Source organism: Neomonachus schauinslandi, chromosome 4 (genome assembly GCF_002201575.2).
Source record: "Neomonachus schauinslandi chromosome 4, ASM220157v2, whole genome shotgun sequence".
Taxonomy (NCBI): Eukaryota; Metazoa; Chordata; class Mammalia; order Carnivora; family Phocidae; genus Neomonachus; species Neomonachus schauinslandi.
Genome location: NC_058406.1, coordinates 168,201,528 through 168,220,699, shown reverse-complemented (window position 1 = coordinate 168,220,699; position 19,172 = coordinate 168,201,528). Strand labels below are relative to the sequence as shown.

The window sequence follows — 19,172 nt, the reverse complement described above, 5'->3', positions numbered from 1 at the left end:
GATACACATGTGACCATGTATGTCTCAATGGTATTTCTGTTATGCGAGCAAAAATAGAGGGCAATTAGGTTTAGTCGATACCTAGTAAGCTCCTCAGTCTGTTCTTATATTTGCTTTCCTGAAATTCACAAGATTTATAAAGTCACTTATGGAAAATATTCAGGATATCTTATGAATGGTTTTGCTTTTGCTGGCTTGATAATGACTCTTAAAAGTATATTCGCTGATAAGATTGGCAGAGAATTTTATTATCTTTGGTAAGCGGTTAGCTGTTAAATCAACATTTGATTAGTACCTACTTTGTATTTTGGAAGATTTTTTTTTCCCCACTCCAAGCTATTGGATGGGAGAAAGGTAAATGATAGTTAAGAAGTATTTTACTTGAATACTTAGAGCCCACTTAGTCTTTCTCTGTCTCAAGTAGATAGTTTTTACTTTATTAATCAGATTTGCTGTCATGTAGGTTTTTCTCAACATGAATCTTTTTCTGATGAATAGTATTTTGGGTTTTGTTTGTGTATCAAGAGGAGTGCTAATTATGATGCACTTTGGGCCCTTGATTATTAATCATACATAGATCCCCATCACTCATGTATGTTAGTCTCTAACCTGTTCTAACACTGTTAGAAGAATAATTTTTATCATACGTTAAAAACTTTCCTTGCCTCCACAATCCTGCAACAATCAGAACTCTTTAATATGACTTTCAGGATCATCTAGAATTTGGCCCTAATTTTCCTTTCGAGCTTTTTTCTCCATTACTTTCCTGTTTGTTTGTTATATTTGATATAGTTACTTAGATTCTCCTGACCATACCATATTTCTGTTTTGACTTTGTTTGAGATGTTCTCTTTACCTCTTCATTCCTATCAAACTTCTGTCCAATTCAAAAAGATTAGCTCAGATTTAATCTCCAGCATGAAACCTTACTCTAGGTCCTTCTAAACAGAGTGATCTCTGTCATTGTTGATGCCATTTATTTGGTACAGAATCATAATATGGGATGAGATGATATGTTATATTTGAGTGGCCATGTCCAAAGTAGGATGCATAGGACTATGACAAGTACAGTATTCACTAGGTAAGATATTTATGAATCAAAGGTGGATTTGTAATAAGCCTTGGAAATTTAAATATTTCTTGTTTTGTATGCTTATGCAAAAGGCATTTTAATTTGGAACCAAAGTTGTATTTTCATTGGGTCTAAGCATTTCACAGATTTATAATCCATCATGAATTTAATTTTCAAGTACAATGAATATTTTATAAACATAGTAAAAGTAATCACTAATGTCACACTAGCATTTTCCCTCATTGCCATGAATTTGTTAAAAGGATTTATATGAATGAAGTTTTCCTTATGATTGAGACATTTAGGAAATTTAAAATACTAAAGGTAACATTTTCTTTTAATGACTTTCTTCCCTGCTTTTTATTTTCAGGTTACTCATTTTTGTTTACCTCAACTTCTTCCATTGCTTAAACATACTACATCTTATCTTCATGAAGTTTTTGAATTTTATGAAGAAATTCTTACATGTCGATACCCATATTCCTGTTTTAAGACTGTATTCATTGATGAGGCTTATGTTGAAGTGGCTGCTTATGCTTCCATGAGCATTTTTAGGTTGGTATTTAAGATTTGAAATGCCCAAATGAGGGTAATGATAGGAAGACAGGTTATTTTGTGATTAATTTTAAGATATGTTTCAAAGTTTTTTCCTTTAAATTAAATATGGTTGGTTTTGTAGAAAAGCTAATGTTTTAAAAATTCAAAATGTAGAAAAACATAAAAAAGAAAATTTCCAAGTGACCCAAAACACTTCTATTACTTTCATCCAGATATAACTGATAGAGATGTTTTACAGATTTTTTTTTAGTCTCTTCTGCTTATGCATTTAACAAAAATCATACAAGTTATATAATGGACATCTAATGGGTTTTTTTTTTTCCTAAATCATTTAAAATTTTACTGATGTCAGAAATTTCTTTTTTTTTTTTTTTTTTAAAGATTTTATTTATTTATTTGACACAGAGAGACACAGCGAGAGAGGGAACACAAGCAGGGGGAGTGGCAGAGGGAGAAGCAGGCTTCCCGCGGAGCAGGGAGCCGCATGTTTGATCCCAGGACCTTGGGATCATGACCTGAGCCGAAGGCAGACGCTTAACGACTGAGCCACCCAGGCGCCCCGATGTCAGAAATTTCTTTGCCAATTATAAAAGAGAGAAAACTTCATTTTTTTTTTTCTCTTCCTGCCTTACCTTCTTTCTTTCCTTGGAAAGTTCCAGATTTATAAATTTTATGCCTTAGGTTCAATCATTTTATCCTTTCTGGCCTAAATTTTTTCATCTGTAAAAGAGGAATAATACTATTGCCCCTGTATTCTCTAGAGTATGTTAGAAAGATCTTATGGGTCAGTGTATTTGAAAGTAAACAATGGAGCACAAAAAATTCATAGGGGTGCCTGCCTGGCTCAGTTGGTAGCACATGTGACTCTTGATCTTGAGGTGTGAGTTCAAGCCTGGATTGTGTGTAGAGCTTACTTAAAAAAAAAAAAAAAAAAATTGGGGGCGCCTGGGTGGCTCAGTCGGTTAAGCATCTGCCTTCGGCTCGGGTTGTGATCCCAGGGTCTTGGGATTGAGCCCTGTATCGGGCTCCCTGCTTAACAGGGGAGTCTGCTTTTCCCTCTCCCTCTCCCTCTGCCCCTGCTTGTACACTCTCTCTCTCTCTCAAATAAAATCTTAAAAAAATAATTAATAGTTATTATTGGGAAAAGGTTTTTGAAATTAGAAGAGCCCTTCATAGGAGGATCAGTTTCTGATGAACATACCCATTTCAGGCTAATGGTAATTTCCCCTTCCTCCAGAAAAAGGTACTTAAATTTTTCACGGAAATCAATGGGAAACACTACAGTCCTTACTTTAGGCAAAAGTTAATTAAGATTATGGATTTCACCTAAATTTTGAAAAGATGTGAAAGCTTTTGGAAGAATGTTCTGTTTTTTCTCTTTTATGTCAAATTGGAATTCCCTTATTTTAAAAGTGTGATTATTTTATTTTGATTGAATCATTGTTTATTTCTTGGTTATAATTGTCTCTTCTTTTAAATTCCAGCACAAATCTGTTACATAGTGCCATGATTATAGATGAGACACCTCTGACTAGAAGGTGTTTAGCCCAGTCCTTGGCACAGCAGTTTTTTGGTTGTTTCATATCCAGAATGTCTTGGTGAGTAATTTCATAGTTTGCAACTACTGAGATAAAGAATTGGGAAAGTTTGTTTTTGTTTTCTTTTCCTGTATTTTCTTTTCTCTCTGTATATTTAGAGAAAAGTAATGAGTATAAATTTCATCCTAGATTTTTGGCTATCAATTCACTATAGTTCTGTTTTTTTTTAAAGAATTTTGATAACAACAATTTCTTAGAAAACTGAATGAATACTGTAGATATAAGGCATTGAATGTGCAGAAAACTGCAGTTAGAATTCTAATGTCAATGTTCAGTGTAACTGGTAATGTTCAAGATCGTGTGTAAGGCAAAATAACAGTCTTCTACAATAGTGATAATGATGTAGGGATTTTCCTGTTAGTGTTTAACTTTGTACTAATAATACTTGAAATAAGTAAGAGATAAGAACACTTAATTTTTTTGATTAACTTGAGATGAATTCGAAGAAATACATGAAACTCCCTTAAGATTATAATTTATTTTTGTGACCATTCTGTGCTATATGTAGTACATGAATATCTGTTGGTTTCTTTTTCTTTTTTGTTGGCAGAGGGTAAGTCCTCTTGATTTGTAATTTTTCCAGAATAGCATAGTTTCAGTGAAGAACAGTGCCTGGAAAATGGTAGGCAACGTGTTTGAATAAATGAATGAATGAATGGATAAGTATATGAATGAATAGATGAATGAATGGTATTAATTCCCTTTCCTCTTAAAAAACCAAAAATAAGTAATTAAACATTAGATCTTGGAATCCCATTGATAATTATTCATGGGATTGGCAAATGTGAACTTTAAAAATTGAGCAGTACAGTCCTGGCTTTGGGCACATATTTCCTTGGATACAGACAGTATGGACAGAGTTGGCCGGGAAGGAAGCAGCGCAAACATAGGGACATTACTTGAAATAAGACTGGAAAGCAGATGTGAGGAAGGTGTAATGGTAAGTAGAACTCATTGGAAGTGGTTAAACCAAATATTTTGTTAATACATTTTTAAAATTATTTTTCATTTATTTTAAGAATGCATAAAAGCACACACTATAATGTGTTCTGTTACCCTCTTTGGCCTTATCTAAAAATTTTTATGATTAAATTTTTTATGCTTAAGGGAATTTTTATGATTAAAAGAATATATTTTGACTTTTTGCATAGGTCTGATGAATGGGTACTGAAGGGAATTTCTGGCTATATTTATGGACTTTGGATGAAAAAAACTTTTGGTGTTAATGAATACCGCCATTGGATTAAAGAGGTAAAAACAGCCAGATCCATTACCCATTTAGAAGTCAACAGGACATGTTAGTGTTCTCCTGATTCACAAGTCACTTGTCCTTTACTTTTCATAATTGTAAAATACTGTCATTTGAAAGTGTCTAATTTTTCCCAGCAAAATGAAAATCCCAGCAAAATGAAAATCTCTTTACTGAGAAAGACTAATGGTCTGTTTTATCTAGTTCCATTGTCAGTGTTGACTTCCAAAGACTTTTTTGCTAATAAGCAAGAGAGTATTTAAGCTCCTTCAACATCAAATTAGTCGTTAGATATATCCAAGCTCCTTGTAGTAGTCATTCATAATATAACTCTATGCTTCCTAAATTTGTTTAGACTTAGAACCCAGCTTCTGGAGTCAGATTGCTTTTCAGTCTGCCTCATACATTTACAAGCTTTGTGACTTTGGTTAATCTTTCTAAGTCTCATCTTTTTAAGGAGAGTAGATGGGGATTATAAGACATCATACATGTGATGTGCATGGTGCCTTGTACATAGTAAGTGCTTATTATATGCTGGCTAGTCCTTCAGTGCATTTATGTTCTCTGTCATTGTCACGTCTTTTTCCTATTATTTAAAGATTTGGCCAAAAAGAAAAAAAAATCAACTGTATTTTGCCTAGCCCTTTCTGTTCATGTACGTATACATTTTACTCATCTTGTGCTTAACTCCTTCCTTCTCAAGTGGAAAAATTTCGACCTTTAATATCTTTATGAAATGGACCCCTCCATCTTCCCCTTTTCTCATTTTATGTATCTTCGTCATCCAAACGTAAACTCAAGTAAGCCAAAAAAATAATTGTGAAGGATTTCAAACATCTAGAACCATAAAAGAATTTATACATCTAAACTGGAAGAGTCCATTCTTCATTTCAAAAACTATTAATGAAGGGAAAAGATAGCATATAGCACTTACAGTGTTTCAGGAACTACTGTAAACATTTTACAAATATTAACTGTATTGATCTTCCTCACTACCCTGTTACTACACCCCATTTTACAAATGAGGACACTGAGGCACAGAGAGGTTAAATTATTTGACCAAAGTTACACAGCTAGTAAGTAGTAGAGCCAGAATTCAAACCTGGTTTTTAACCACTTCACTATGATTTTTACCACTTCTGTATACTGCTTATATATTATTTAAACAGTTCTGTTGTCCTTTTTTCCCTTAAACTTTTTTTTTCACTTTGATCTATGTCATATTAGAGAAGACTGAAGAAGTTTTAAAAGGGTAGATTCCTGACATAATTTTATCTCCATTTCTTTTTACTTGTCTAAATCCTCCACCAGAAACAAACTGCAGAGAAGGAACAAATGAACTTGGAACACAGGTCAGAGAAGGTTGGGAAGAGCCGTTAGGAAAAATTGGCAGGCTGCTGGCCAGCCCTGAAGTCACAAAGGAGAGAAGGCTTTTTGGCTGTATTATTGAGCCAGCTGTGTAGTCTGTTTTGTTTATAAGAACATAAACTACTTTATAAATACATCTAATTTATTTTAAGAAATTTACATTTTGATTCAGGAAATGAGAAATCACAGTTCAGTTCTAAAATTTGATACATAAAGAAATTTTCACTGACTCCTATTTTTATCTTTTTTAGGAGCTAGACAAAATAGTGGCGTATGAACTAAAAACTGGTGGAGTTTTACTACATCCCATATTTGGTGGAGGAAAAGAGAAGGATAAGTATGTTTGTTGTTCAGAGGTGGTATTATAAACCTTGTATTATGGGTTCAGTCTTTCAAGATTACTTGGGATGTGTATTGAGACCCACAAAGGCCAAAATAATAGTATGTAATAATATTGAAGCCACAAATACTGGTAATACTCTCATTACTCCTTTCCTTACTTTACTGTTTTTACTGCATGTGATGGCTACAAATGGACTTAAACATTAAAGAAAGACTCTCAAAAAATACAAGGCTTTACTCTTTTCCGTGTTAATTTCCAGATGCTAGTATATTGTACTGTTGTTAGAAAAGTTTAAAAATAATGGAAACATATATTTTGCTTATGGACCACCAGTTATTTTTTTAAGTCTAAGTAGATAATTTCAACTTCAGGACATCCTACCTATACCTGTTTATCTGAATGGTCACCTACCTAGACATTTATTCTTTGCTTTTTCCCTTCTTTCCTTTTTTCTTCCCTCCCTCTCTACCTTCCTTCTCTTCTTTCTTTCCCTTTCTCTTCTTCTGTTTTGTAGCAAGTCCCTGTAAAGAAGACAGCCACTTATAGCAAAATAATAGTACCAGCAGGCAGTCTTGTTTGTTCTAGTGTCCATGGATTCCCTAAAGGAATATGGATTGAAATGGATGGGAAAGTTTTTCTGTATTTTCACTAATCATTAGCTGATATTTTATATTTTCCTTAATTATGAATGTAGGCAAAAGACAATGCTATGACTTTGTCAACAGTAGAAATCATAGATCTTTTCCTGTCATGTTATAATTATTAGCAGATATTTTGAAATACTCTGCACTTATCACCACCTCAATATTACTATAATAGACCACTGCCAGATCTTGTTATTTAATGCATTAATAAGCTAGCATATATATTGGCATATCATAATTTTTAATATTTTTATAACCGTATTTCGTTATAATTGGCTTTCTTTGTAATTCTATGTATTTTATTTTGTGTATATGTTAGCAGTTTCTCAAAAGGGGACCCATAGGATTAACCAGGCTGCCCAAGTGTCTAAAAGCACCACAGAGGTTAAGAAATTTGAAGTTGTATAACCAGTAGCCTTTTCTTTGTTGTAGCATGGTTACCAAGACAAGAGTAAGTTCATGGGAAAGCATAGAAATTTGGGGTTAGACAAACATGGATTTTTGTCGTTATTTTTGTGATCTGAGAAAATCACATAACCTTTCTGTGTATGTGTTTTAATTTGTAAAATGACAGTGATAGTCCTTAACCAGGTTGGTTGTGAGGATTACTTGAGATCAAGTTCTCAAATATTAGTTCTTTCACTTTCTTCTCCTCACTGCCTGCTGTATGGCAGTTTCCCAGCATATAATTAGAGCATTACCATGGTATGTAAATATTACTTACACTAAATGCTTTTACTTTGGTTCTGCCCATTTATTTAGTCTTGTATGTTTAATTTTTAAAGGCAAAGGAAAAAAAAAAAAGGTCTGGAAGCAATATACCTCCCTCCCACCAGTTCCTCTTGGAGATAGCCATGACCTTTTTTTTTTCCCCCATGCCTTTATTTATGTATAGCATTACCAAATGTAGTTCAATCATATACATATTACTGTGTAACTATCAACAAATATTTTAAATTTCGATGCCATGTTTTTAAAGAAGTATAATGATTACCCTTACACATAGATTGTGAGTGTAATTTGGTACAGTGATTTTGAAGGGTAATTTGTTGGTACCAATCAAACGTTTAAAATAGATGATTTTGATTCATTAGTTGTATTTCTAGCTATGTTGTCATATAGAAATTGTACTTCTAGACATTTGCCATACAGAAATACTTGCACATGTGTAAAAAGACATTCACTACAGCATTATTTAAAATAGTGAAAAATTTTAAACACCTTTAACATTCATATATGTCATAAATTTTTTTTATTAGACTGTACCTTTCTTTTAATTTACTGATGATCTCTTTCATCATTTCAGAATTTAAAATTTTTACATAGTCTGGTCTTTGTCCCCTGGATGGATTTATTTATTTATTTATTTATTTATTTATAGGAAGATTTTTCCTGCCCTAGAATTAGGACAAGAAATTTTTTTCCTTCTTTTCTTCTAGTACTTTTATAATTGTTTTTGATATGTAATGCACCTGGAATGTTTTTTGTGTGTGTACGGTTTAACCTTGGGATATTGGTTAGAATTACATTAATTATAATGATGAATTTGGAGAGCACTAAAATATTGAGACTCTTCCTATCTGGGAGCTTGGCATGTGTTTTTATTAAAATTTTCCTTTATGTTTTTTCATGAAACTTCATAATTTTCTTCCAGTTAAATTTATTTTAAGAAGTTTCCTACTTGTGTTGCTTTCATGCTGAGAAATTACTGACTTATATTATGATGTGGCCATGAAACTTACTGTTTATTTAATACAAATTTGTTTTACTAAGTATAGCTGTTTATGTTTTTAGTCCAGCATCTCATCTACACTTTTCAATAAAGCATCCACATACGCTTTCTTGGGAATATTACACTATGTTTCAGTGTAAAGCTCACCTCGTGATGAGATTGATTGAAAATAGGATCAGTATGGAATTCATGCTACAAGTAAGTATTAAAGTTAAGGACTTAACAGTTGTAGAGAAAGGTACGTTCCATATGTATAATCTGAATGCTATTCTGTAGAATAGGAGTCAGGGCCTCTGGAGTTATAGCAGGAATTCTGTTACTAATTAGCTGTTTGCTCACTAAGTAACCTGTGCTTTTTGTTTGTGTTTCCTCACATGTAGAATAAGTATCAATACTTTATCCATTTAATGCTGAATTGTCATGGATATAAAATTAGAATGTGGGGATGAAAGTAGAACCTATTTGTACATAGGATTTTGTGTTCAGCATTATTTAAAATATTAAGGATGAACTGCCACCTAGAGTGTTTTCAATAGAAAAAAAACTAAAAGATGTTTATTTTTGCTACTATTAAATTCTACCATATATTTTAAGCAAGTTTTGTTGTAAATAGTTGAGATAGAGTGGTTGAGGCAGTAGAAACAAGATGTATTATAAATGTTCAGCTATTTTTTTTCCATTGATAATATTCTTACAGGTGAGTGAAAAATAACTTTTTAGTAATTTTTTAAAGCATTTTATATTTGCCTTAAAGTTAAGTTTCTTTAATCTTTCTGTCCTTCACCTTACCTTTAGAGTGGAGAGATACTAAATGAGAGGTGGTCCATAAAGAAACTTTGTAGAGTTGTATAAGTCTTTTTTTTTTTTTTTTTTTAATTTTATTTATTTATTTGACAGAGAGAGACAGTGAGAGAGGGAACACAAGCAGGGGTAGTGGGAGAGGGAAAGCAGGCTTTCCGCTGAGCCAGGGAGCCTGATGCGGGGCTCTATCCCAGGACCCTAGGATCATGACCTGAGCCGAAGGGAGATGCTTAACAACTGAGCCGCCCAGGCACCCTGAGTTGTATAAGTCTTAATGAGTGTTCTCAACTTGCTAAATGTTTAGTTTCTTTGTAAAGCTCATGATTCAATAAATTATAGGTATTATATATTATTGTTATTATAATCCTTAAAAACAATGTTCATTGTTTGGCCAGGACATTATTGAAATTGAATTATGTTTTGAGGAAGAATAGTTTTATAGTCTGGCTGTTTAAATCTTTGCATTAGCTTTTATTGCTAATAGTCTTTAACTAGATCTTACCTATATAGTAAGATGTGAAATTATTATCTTTGTAATTGACTATATAGTAAAGTCATAATGCAAAGTGGGTATAGTACAGAATTGAAAACAATGTATATTATGTCATACAAACTTACTTGAATGATACTTTCATCCTTACAGGTTTTCAATAAACTGTTAAGTTTGGCTAGTACTGCTTCATCACAGAAGTTCCAGTCACATATGTGGAGTCAGATGTTGGTTTCCACATCTGGGTTTTTGAAATCCATCTCAAATGTCTCTGGCAAAGACATCCAGCCTTTAATAAAGCAGTGGGTGTATCCTTTTCAGTAGCAGCTCGACAAGGAGGGGAAGGGAATAAGGTTATGTGTGTCAGGGAAAGGAGGAAAAAAAAAAGATTTGGAAGACCAAAGGAGAAGAACTATTTAAGTTGCTAAATAGTAGTAGAAAGAACTAGGAACTGTAAATCATTTCTGCTAAGGTGCCTATTAATCATTGAGATACACACACATATATGTTTATGCTTGTAAAATTTGGCATATTTTGAATTACTTTTTAGTGTGTGAATATAGCAATAGGCTTAATGGTGGGGGAGGTAAATAATCCACCAGACAGGCCTGCAGGATTACTTGTAAGATGCAGTGGTCTGGTGGCTTTTAGATGTGGTTAGGGGTTGGCACAACTTAACTGGTATCTGGGAACTTTTCAATTTTTACATTTTTTTTCATATCAAAGCACTATTATATTAATAACCCAGTAGAGTGGTTTTGCTTCTTTCAAAACGTTTCAGAAATTTTGTTTAAATATGGAGAAACACTTTTCACAAAAATTTTGAATACTTTGCCACCTGGTTTACCCTGAAGTGTGCTCTCAGGCCTTGAACTGGTGAGAATGCATCTAAAAGTTATCACCTACTATAATGAGTCCTTTATTTTGTTTAGTACATATTCATGTCAATATGCAAAAATTCCTTTACAATTCTTCAGAGACCAGAGTGGAGTGGTAAAATTTTATGGAAGTTTTGCATTTAACAGAAAACGAAATGTTTTGGAATTAGAAATAAAGCAAGATTATACATCACCGGGAACTCAGAAATATGTGGTAAGATTTTTTCCAAAATGGCCTTTTGTACTGCTTTCTTCCCAGTTTCAATATAGGAAGGGCTTATGGGTGGAGAGCTGGTTAGAAGTTTCATAATGAGAATTTGTTTGCAAAGGTTGAAATTGAGAAAACACCAAGTGTCAATGACGGGTCAATGAAGAGGTTATGATGGAGATTTCAGGGGACACAGATATCCCAGTTCTCCCCTCCTTTGGCACTAGCTACCTTTCTCTGTCCCTAGACACACATCTTCTATAGTACTATTTTATATCTTGAAATATATACCTGTACACATAAGAATACATATATGGTATTTTTCTAGCATTATCTTTGAACACTGTTTCTTTTTAAAGGGACCACTTAAAGTGACAGTGCAGGAGTTAGATGGATCCTTCAATCATACGTTGCAAATTGAAGAAAACAGCCTTAAGCATGATATTCCCTGTCATTCTAAAAGCAGAAGGTAGGCATTGAATCATAACTTTAAACTGAAATTGATAATTAAACTGTAAGTCTCACAGATTAAAATGCCAAAATAGAAATCCTAATATATACCTAAGTTTCAAGTAGAGAACATGTTATCTGGTATCTTTTTTCATCCTTCTACTTCAAGTTGATATTACCAGCTATTCTTTATTTGCTTTTTGTTCTTGACAGCATTTTATTCTTTGAATTAATTAATTTAAAAATTTAGATTTAGGTTTAATAATCTTTATTTTGTAGGGTCAGGGGTAGGTGGAATAGAAGTTTGATTTTTTTTGGAGCCAGGAAAAATTCAAGGCAAATTGCTTAGGTTTGTTGTTATTAATGTCATTGGATTAATATCTATAGTAAATATTGGGAAGATGATCATTGAATATAAAGGAAGGAGCTGAATACATGTCATAAAAAGCCCCTGCATTTTCTTTACTATGTCTTTCTCCTCTTCTCTGTATCACCATGCCTTTACAAAACATTCTTTTTTTGTTTTAATTTTATTTATTTAAGTAATCTCTGTACCCAACATGGAGCTCGAACTCACGACCCTGAGATCAAGAGTCACATGCTCCTCCAACTGAGCCAGCCAGGTGCCCCTTTATTTATTTATTTAAAGTAATCCTACACCCAACATGGAACTCGAACTCATGACCCCAAGATTAAGAGTTGCATGCTCTTCCAACTGAGCCAGCCAGGTGCCCCTTAAAAAACATCCTTATCTTTCAAAACGGCACATTGTCATTTTCCTTAAAAAATGTTCAACCGTTCATCTTCTATATAGTATATTTTTTCTTTGCCACTATTGTTTAACTCAGCCATTAGCATGTATTCTGAAGAGCGAAAGATGGGAATATTTTTGTGCTTCGCTGGAGGATTGTATAGTAATAGCAAAACTTCAGGAACAGAAGGTTTATACTCATGACTACATTGAGGTCATGTCAGACAGATGGGGATGTCAGTTGATTTTGATGGCCTTCAGAAATTGATTCTGAAATTTCCTTGAAACCATTCTTCCTTTGCAAAAATTCTTTCTTAGTTCAGGCTGAAATTTCCCTTTCCTTTTGTTCTGTCTACCTTTGAAATTGGGAACATCTGATTGCCACTCTTTTCATAACATTTCCTCAGGGTTTTTTCTCTGTAGTAACAGTATGTCCTTTGGGTATTCTTTGGCGTGAGGAACACAGGAAGACTGTTCTTTGTTCCTATTTTAATTTGTAGTCACCCAAGTTTTTAGTGTATATCCAGTAGATTTTTATGATATATGCAAACAATGAATCATGGAACACTACATCAAAAACTAATGATGTAATGTACGGTGATTAACATAACATAATAAAAAAAGTAATTTGCATGGAAGCAGTTGCTTTTTGGGGGGCTTATCCTAAATCTTTTTCATATTAACTAGTTGTATATGTTAATTAATACTGTTAAGATGTATTATAGTTAATCACATACCTCATTTCATATGGGACAGCTTCTTGCACATAGAGCACATGTTCAAAATAATTCATGTCTCATTTCAGGGCTGGTTATTTTTTCAGTTTTTTTATAAAGGATTTCTTTGTTGATAGATCAATCTTTTTTGTATAAAATTACAGCTTACCAGTTCTTGGAAGTACATCTATGTTTTAAGCTGGCATTTAGTTACATATTTTTGCTTTTTGTTAAACTTTGATCAGGAAGACATTTCAGTATCATTGACTTCATTCCCTTCAGCTTCAAAATAGATTTTTTTGTGTGTTTAAATTCCATTACATTCACTATCCCTTCTTCCTCAAGCTGTCTTACAACGTTGCCTGAAATTTTTATTTTGAGCTTCAGCTGTTCTTTATCTCCTTTCAGAATTGGAAATGTCATAGTTTGTAAACTTAACTTTTCCCTAAATGTAGGAATAAAAAGAAAAAAAATTCCACTGATGAATGGAGAGGAAGTTGATATGGATCTTTCTGCGATGGAGTAAGTTAGTTACTTGAGTTTAAGGATATAATATATGCATTCTCATGTGTCTTGTTATGCACATCTAAAAGTATGTAAATGTGTTGAAATTACTGCTTTTAAAATTTTGAAAGTCCATAGAAATACAATGTTTCTCAAACTATAGTGTGTCACTTGCGGATCTTCTTAAAATGCAGTTTCTGATCTAGTACTTTCTAGTGGGTCCTGATAGTCTGATTTCTAGGGAGCTCTCAGAAAATACAGATTCTTTTTGTCTTTGGACAAGGCTTCAGGGCACTTTGAGGCTCCCTGTGCTTTCAAAATACAATAATATCACTGTTCTAAATTTTATGTGGTAATATTTACTGATTGGCAGTGTTTCATCTTTAAAAAATACTATAGCTCAGACTTCATTTTGCTCATCCATATTGTGCCTGTGTATTTTTTTATAAAACGTGTAATTACTAGCTTGGTTGCCAAATATTACTGCTGTTTATATACCCTTATGTACTTTTTCCATATCAAGTGCCTTACCTGTAGTAAGCACCCACTAGTATTTGATGAATTAAAGTAGTATTTCAGGTAATATTCTTTTGTTGATGGTGTTGACATAGGCTAGATATTTTAAACTGTGCGAGTTATTTTGACAAGTATGGGAGGATAAATTCATGATATGCCTCTGAACTATGATTTCAGAACTTCCTGTTTGAGAAAGATGATCATGAATCTAACATTTAAAAAAACACTATTAAAAATCAGTTAAACAAATTAATTTTAAAATAAATTCATTTCTTAGTCACAGATTGATTCCAAGAAATGATGGCATTTATAGCCATAGTCAGGCTATAGGCCATGAAATGAAGAAATTTGATCTCATTCTTTTTTTCCACGTCACATAATCACAAATCAAAATCCCCCAAGTAAAATTTTCAGATGGAATTTCTTTGTGACAGCTGTCTTCTTATCCTTGAGGATCTTTTAAGCAAGATTAATAAAGATTAGCTATTGTGAGAAAGTTGAAATACATTAAACATAATGAGAATGTTGTCAGTGTGATTAAAAAATGAATACAGTAAAAGTTCAGGCAGTCTTGAATATTACATAGAGAAGAGAATCTAATAAATGCTTTGTTTTTATTTTATAAACATATAAAATTGAAACAAATTAAAAAGAAAATTGTATTTTCTTTCAGTGCGGATTCCCCTTTGCTGTGGATAAGGATAGACCCAGATATGTCAGTGCTGAGGAAAGTGGAGTTTGAGCAAGCTGATTTCATGTGGCAGTATCAGCTCCGCTATGAGAGAGATGTTGTTGCACAGCAGGAATCCATTCTGGCCTTGGAGAAGTTCCCTACGCCAGCATCTCGCCTTGCACTCACTGACATACTAGAACAAGAGCAGTGTTTCTACCGAGTAAGAATGTCCGCTTGCTTCTGCCTCGCAAAGGTGAGATGATGCATAGTAGAAAGAAAACATGACTACCGCATATTTAAAAACAAAGACAAAAACAAAACCCAAAAAACTCTGAAAATGAATTAACATTTGCCATAGTCTTTAATTTTACTTGGTAGCTGGTCCCTTGAAAGCTTTTTTCCAAATGTGTTTAATAAGACTGATTTGAAAGAAAAATGTTTTGATCTGAAAATAGATAATGCATTAAAAGTTTGTAATTTTCAAACTGAAAGTCATTTTAAATTCAAAGAGGATTGTTCTCCATTTTATTGAATTGCCAAACCATACTGTTAAAGCATAGACTGTATTTGGCAAGAAATTCCTTAGTTTGAGTGACGTTTTACCTTATAGTATAGGAAATCAGTTCATCTTAACTATCCTGCTGTGATTATTTCATGTTGGTTTGGGTTTAGTAATCAGTATTAGTGATATATAACTTAAAATGATAGGTTCTATAACTTCACATGCAAGAGAAGTTAATTTATTAAGAAAACTAAATATTTTTCTTTAGATGCAAAAAAAACTGAAGGTAGAGCAAATGAAAACCAGAAAAACGCAGACAAAAATTTGGCCAGAAATACTGGGTTCCAGGTATTTAAAAAACATCTTGATAATAGGTTCATTCCCATTTAGTGACTCCTCTGCCTTCCTCACTGCTAAAATCCATTTGCCCAACATCTCCAAAGATTGTAATGGTTTAGATTCGTTTTGTCTTTAATGGTCACTATTGAATAGTTGCATTCCTACATCCTACTCAGATATGTGAGGGACAATATGGTATTCTCTGATAGATCATCTGCTAAGGATATAATTTCATTGCTTCTATAAAGATCTTTGTGATTCTCACATGCTAAATTCTTAGGTTCATGAAATTATAGACTATTATTTAAAATTATAAATTCAGTCTTTTCAGACATAATTTCTGTATATGCTGAAAGTTTCAATAGCAAGATATGTTTTTTTTTTGTGAAGCATTCTTGCAGACTTAAAACATTAGCGCTGTATTTGGCTTATTTTTCAATTAGGGTAGATTTTAAAACCTTATTTAAAATCCATGGTGATGATTCTCTTTGATAATTTAAAGTGTTAGAATTATATTTTCCTAAATGGACAAAGACAAACTTACTCAGAAAAGAAGCCTTTTGCAAACATGTTTTCTTAAAACATAAAAGAATGCTCCAACTTAGAAATTATAGAAAATAATTATAAGTGTACATAAGAATTTGGGGGGGAGGTGAGTTAATTTTTTTTGGGAAATGGTAATAAAAGGCTAAAATGTATTAAATTGCTGAGAATTGAAATTGTTGAAAACAAATCCAATTGTTTTAATACATTTTAAGAAGCTATTTTATTTATTTAAAAGTATGTTTTCAGTGGTGATGGAAATTACTTCTGATTATTTGCAGATTGCGAATTCAATGGTGAGCACATGGACAGGACCACCAGCCATGAAGTCACTCTTTACTAGAATGTTTTGTTGCAAGACTTGTCCAAACATTGTGAAAACAAACAACTTTATGAGCTTTCAAAGCTATTTTCTACAGAAGGTGCAGTTTACTTTCTACTTTGTTATAATTGTTGTATGCCATTATCTGTGTATCTCAGTTTAACTTGGGGACTATTTAAATAGCAGGTGTGTTTACTTTTTTATAAAAGGTTTGTCTTTGTTCTATTTTTGGTTCTACAAGATGTTCCCCAGGGGTGCCTGGTGGCTCAGTTGGTCAGGTGTCTGCCTTTGGCTCAGATCATGATCCCAGAGTCCCAGGATCAAGCCCCGAATCGGGGAGTCTGCTTCTCCCTCTGCTCAGCCTGCTCATGTGCGTGTTCTCTCTCTCTCTCCCAAGTAAATAAGTAAGATCTCTAAAAAAAAAAAAAGTTCCCCAAATTTTAATTGATTGTTCATTGAATTTATGAGCTGTAAGTAACTATCAGCATTTATACTAAAGTAAACAGAAATGGATAATTTAACTTTTTGGTTGGTTACATGGGGGATGGAGATATGAGTGAGTTCTTCTGATGGCAGTCCTTCTAGAACGTGGACAGCCCTTCTGAGACAGACAAGTACAGTACCCATCTCTGGTTTCAGTCCTAGCTCTGCTCTCACTTGCAGTTTGCACGAGGACAAGTCTCTTAACCTTGTAAGCCTCAGTTTACTCAATTGTAAAATTTATCTTTTTAAAAATCAAATAGATCAAGTATGTAAAGTGTTTTTTACACTGTATTTATCATATAATAAGTTTTTTATAAATGATAATATAGAAAGTCACAGTGGTGTGATGGTGTCACTGTTTTAGTTAGGGATGTGGGAAAGGCAGGATTTTCAGCATTTGGGCAATTTGCCAGTCACTTGTAAAATGTTTTGAGTAATTTAATAATAATAATAATAATATAATAATAATAAAGGCAGGAGTGCCTGGGTGGCTCAGTTGGTTAAGCACCCACCTCTTGATTTTGGCTCAGCTTGTGATTTCACAGTCGTGAAATCCAGCCCTGTGTTGGATTTCACACACACACACACAGTCTCTCTCTCTCTCTCTCTCTTTATATATATAGATAGGTAAATATATCCCTCTGTAAAAAAAATAAAATATGTAATAGAGGCAGAGAACAGATTAAGTAGATCAAACTAGAAAGAACAGTGAAGTTGAAGTAGAAAAAACTAACAAAGCCTATTTAATGATTTTGGTGTTGAAGAATATGAGAGAGACATGTCGAGGATAAAGCAGTGCTAAGAAAGGGACATTTTGGGTTTGTTTTGTATAAAGGAAGAAGAAACTTGAGGCATGTTTGGCACAGAGAAAGGAATCTGTGGAAAAGGAGAGATGAAATATTCAAGTGGGAGCAAGTAGATATAAAAAAAGAGAGGGCAGAGTAAATTCTGAAGATATTAGGAGTGGGTGGGACGCAGTTGGGAGGTTAATTTTAGGAAAGATAAGAACATTCCTTTTTCTGAGGCAGGTTGAAAGCAGATTGGAAGTGAGTGAAATGATAGATGTTGAGGGAAATGTTAGGTAAGGTGAGATTTATATATGATGGAGAAGTGAAAGATTACCCAGCAACATTGAGGCACCTGCTGAGAGTAGAAGTCATGATATAATTATAGTGAATTTCAAAAGAAAAAAAAAAAAAGAAAGAAAAACTAATTATAGTGAATTTCATCAGAACAGATTCAGAATGAGTCAGGTTTGGGGAAAACCAATTTTGATATAATCAAAGAAGTCTAGTGGCATCCTGTCATTTTAAAGAACTGAACATTCTCTAGTACTTGTTGCTCAGCTCTCTGTTGCCATTTCACTAATTCATGGTATGGAAACAAGTTAATGTCTACCCAGTATGTCCACTTCATTGTGCCATTGTGTGTCCATATACTTTAGATTGTGTTTCATATTGGGAGTTGTATCCCGTTAGTGAGGGGGATGAGATCAATTTGTAAGTTTTGGTTTGTTTTTTAAATAAAACAGTAGGCAGTATCAGAATGCAACACATCTTACAAGGTGTGGTATAAACACACTTTAGGTATACAGTGTTTGTGGTTTTGTTTTTTAATTAAGTGTATATGAAATTTGTGTGTGTGTGTAGATTGGGATGTAAATGTATTTCTTACTGTGGGTTATGGTCAAAAAAGTTGGAAGATTATTGCTTGTATACCAGCTTCTTTTACATAATACTTTTAGTGCCAGAAAAGAGAGAAAAGATTACTCTCTAAGTCAAACTTGAGTCCCAAAGGGCAGAACAGGCATAGGAAGGTATTTCTGTGGAAAAGAGGCTTTCCTTCAGTTCTTAGAGCATTAACACTGTCTCTTGTTACACTGTTGTAACACTAACTGTCCTATTGCTTCTGCTCCTTCATGCTCTCTCCCTCCTTTTTGTTCTTCAGTTTAGAAGTTACTGTTATTTTGAATCAGATGAGAGCATAGTCCAAATCTCCGTGGGTACTGAGGACTGTGATGACTTCATCTGTGGTTCTTTCTTGAGTTTCAGTAGCTTGGTCTTACTGGTAAAGGTTACCACTGTGTGAGTCAGGTTTCTGCTTCTTTAGGAAAGTTGCCTGTGAAAATCTGGAAAGGGGAAAGTTAGGCTGGATTTTAGATAATTTACCATTTTTCTTTAGGTTGAGAGTGGGGTGGTACTGCAGAATCAGTGTCTCCCAGACTGATGATTGACCTCTTCCCTGTCTGTCAGATGCTTCCAGCCACTGGATCATTTAATCCTAAAAATGGTTGTGAGGAAACAAGGCTCTTAAGTAAGCAGCTAGCTAAAATAATCATCTTGGTAGTAGAGTAGGAGTTGAAGAGTAGTCTGTCTAGTGTTAAAACCCATTCCTTTTCCACTGTAAGACACAGAACTGGATTTATATAATTT

General features: G+C 33.5%; 1 protein-coding gene across 1 annotated transcript in view; it reads left to right on the top strand.

Moving 5' to 3' along the window:
* Positions 1-19,172, top strand: part of TAF2 (TATA-box binding protein associated factor 2) — an 83,915-nt gene that overhangs the window by 22,752 nt on the left and 41,991 nt on the right. Inside the window, exons 7-18 of the mRNA XM_044914294.1 lie at positions 1,443-1,627; positions 3,115-3,228; positions 4,380-4,479; positions 6,097-6,182; positions 8,627-8,762; positions 10,009-10,163; positions 10,833-10,947; positions 11,301-11,410; positions 12,324-12,332; positions 13,324-13,380; positions 14,552-14,804; positions 16,217-16,357. Coding sequence (XP_044770229.1) covers positions 1,443-1,627; positions 3,115-3,228; positions 4,380-4,479; positions 6,097-6,182; positions 8,627-8,762; positions 10,009-10,163; positions 10,833-10,947; positions 11,301-11,410; positions 12,324-12,332; positions 13,324-13,380; positions 14,552-14,804; positions 16,217-16,357 — 1,461 coding nt within the window. The remainder of the gene's footprint in view (positions 1-1,442; positions 1,628-3,114; positions 3,229-4,379; positions 4,480-6,096; positions 6,183-8,626; positions 8,763-10,008; positions 10,164-10,832; positions 10,948-11,300; positions 11,411-12,323; positions 12,333-13,323; positions 13,381-14,551; positions 14,805-16,216; positions 16,358-19,172) is intronic.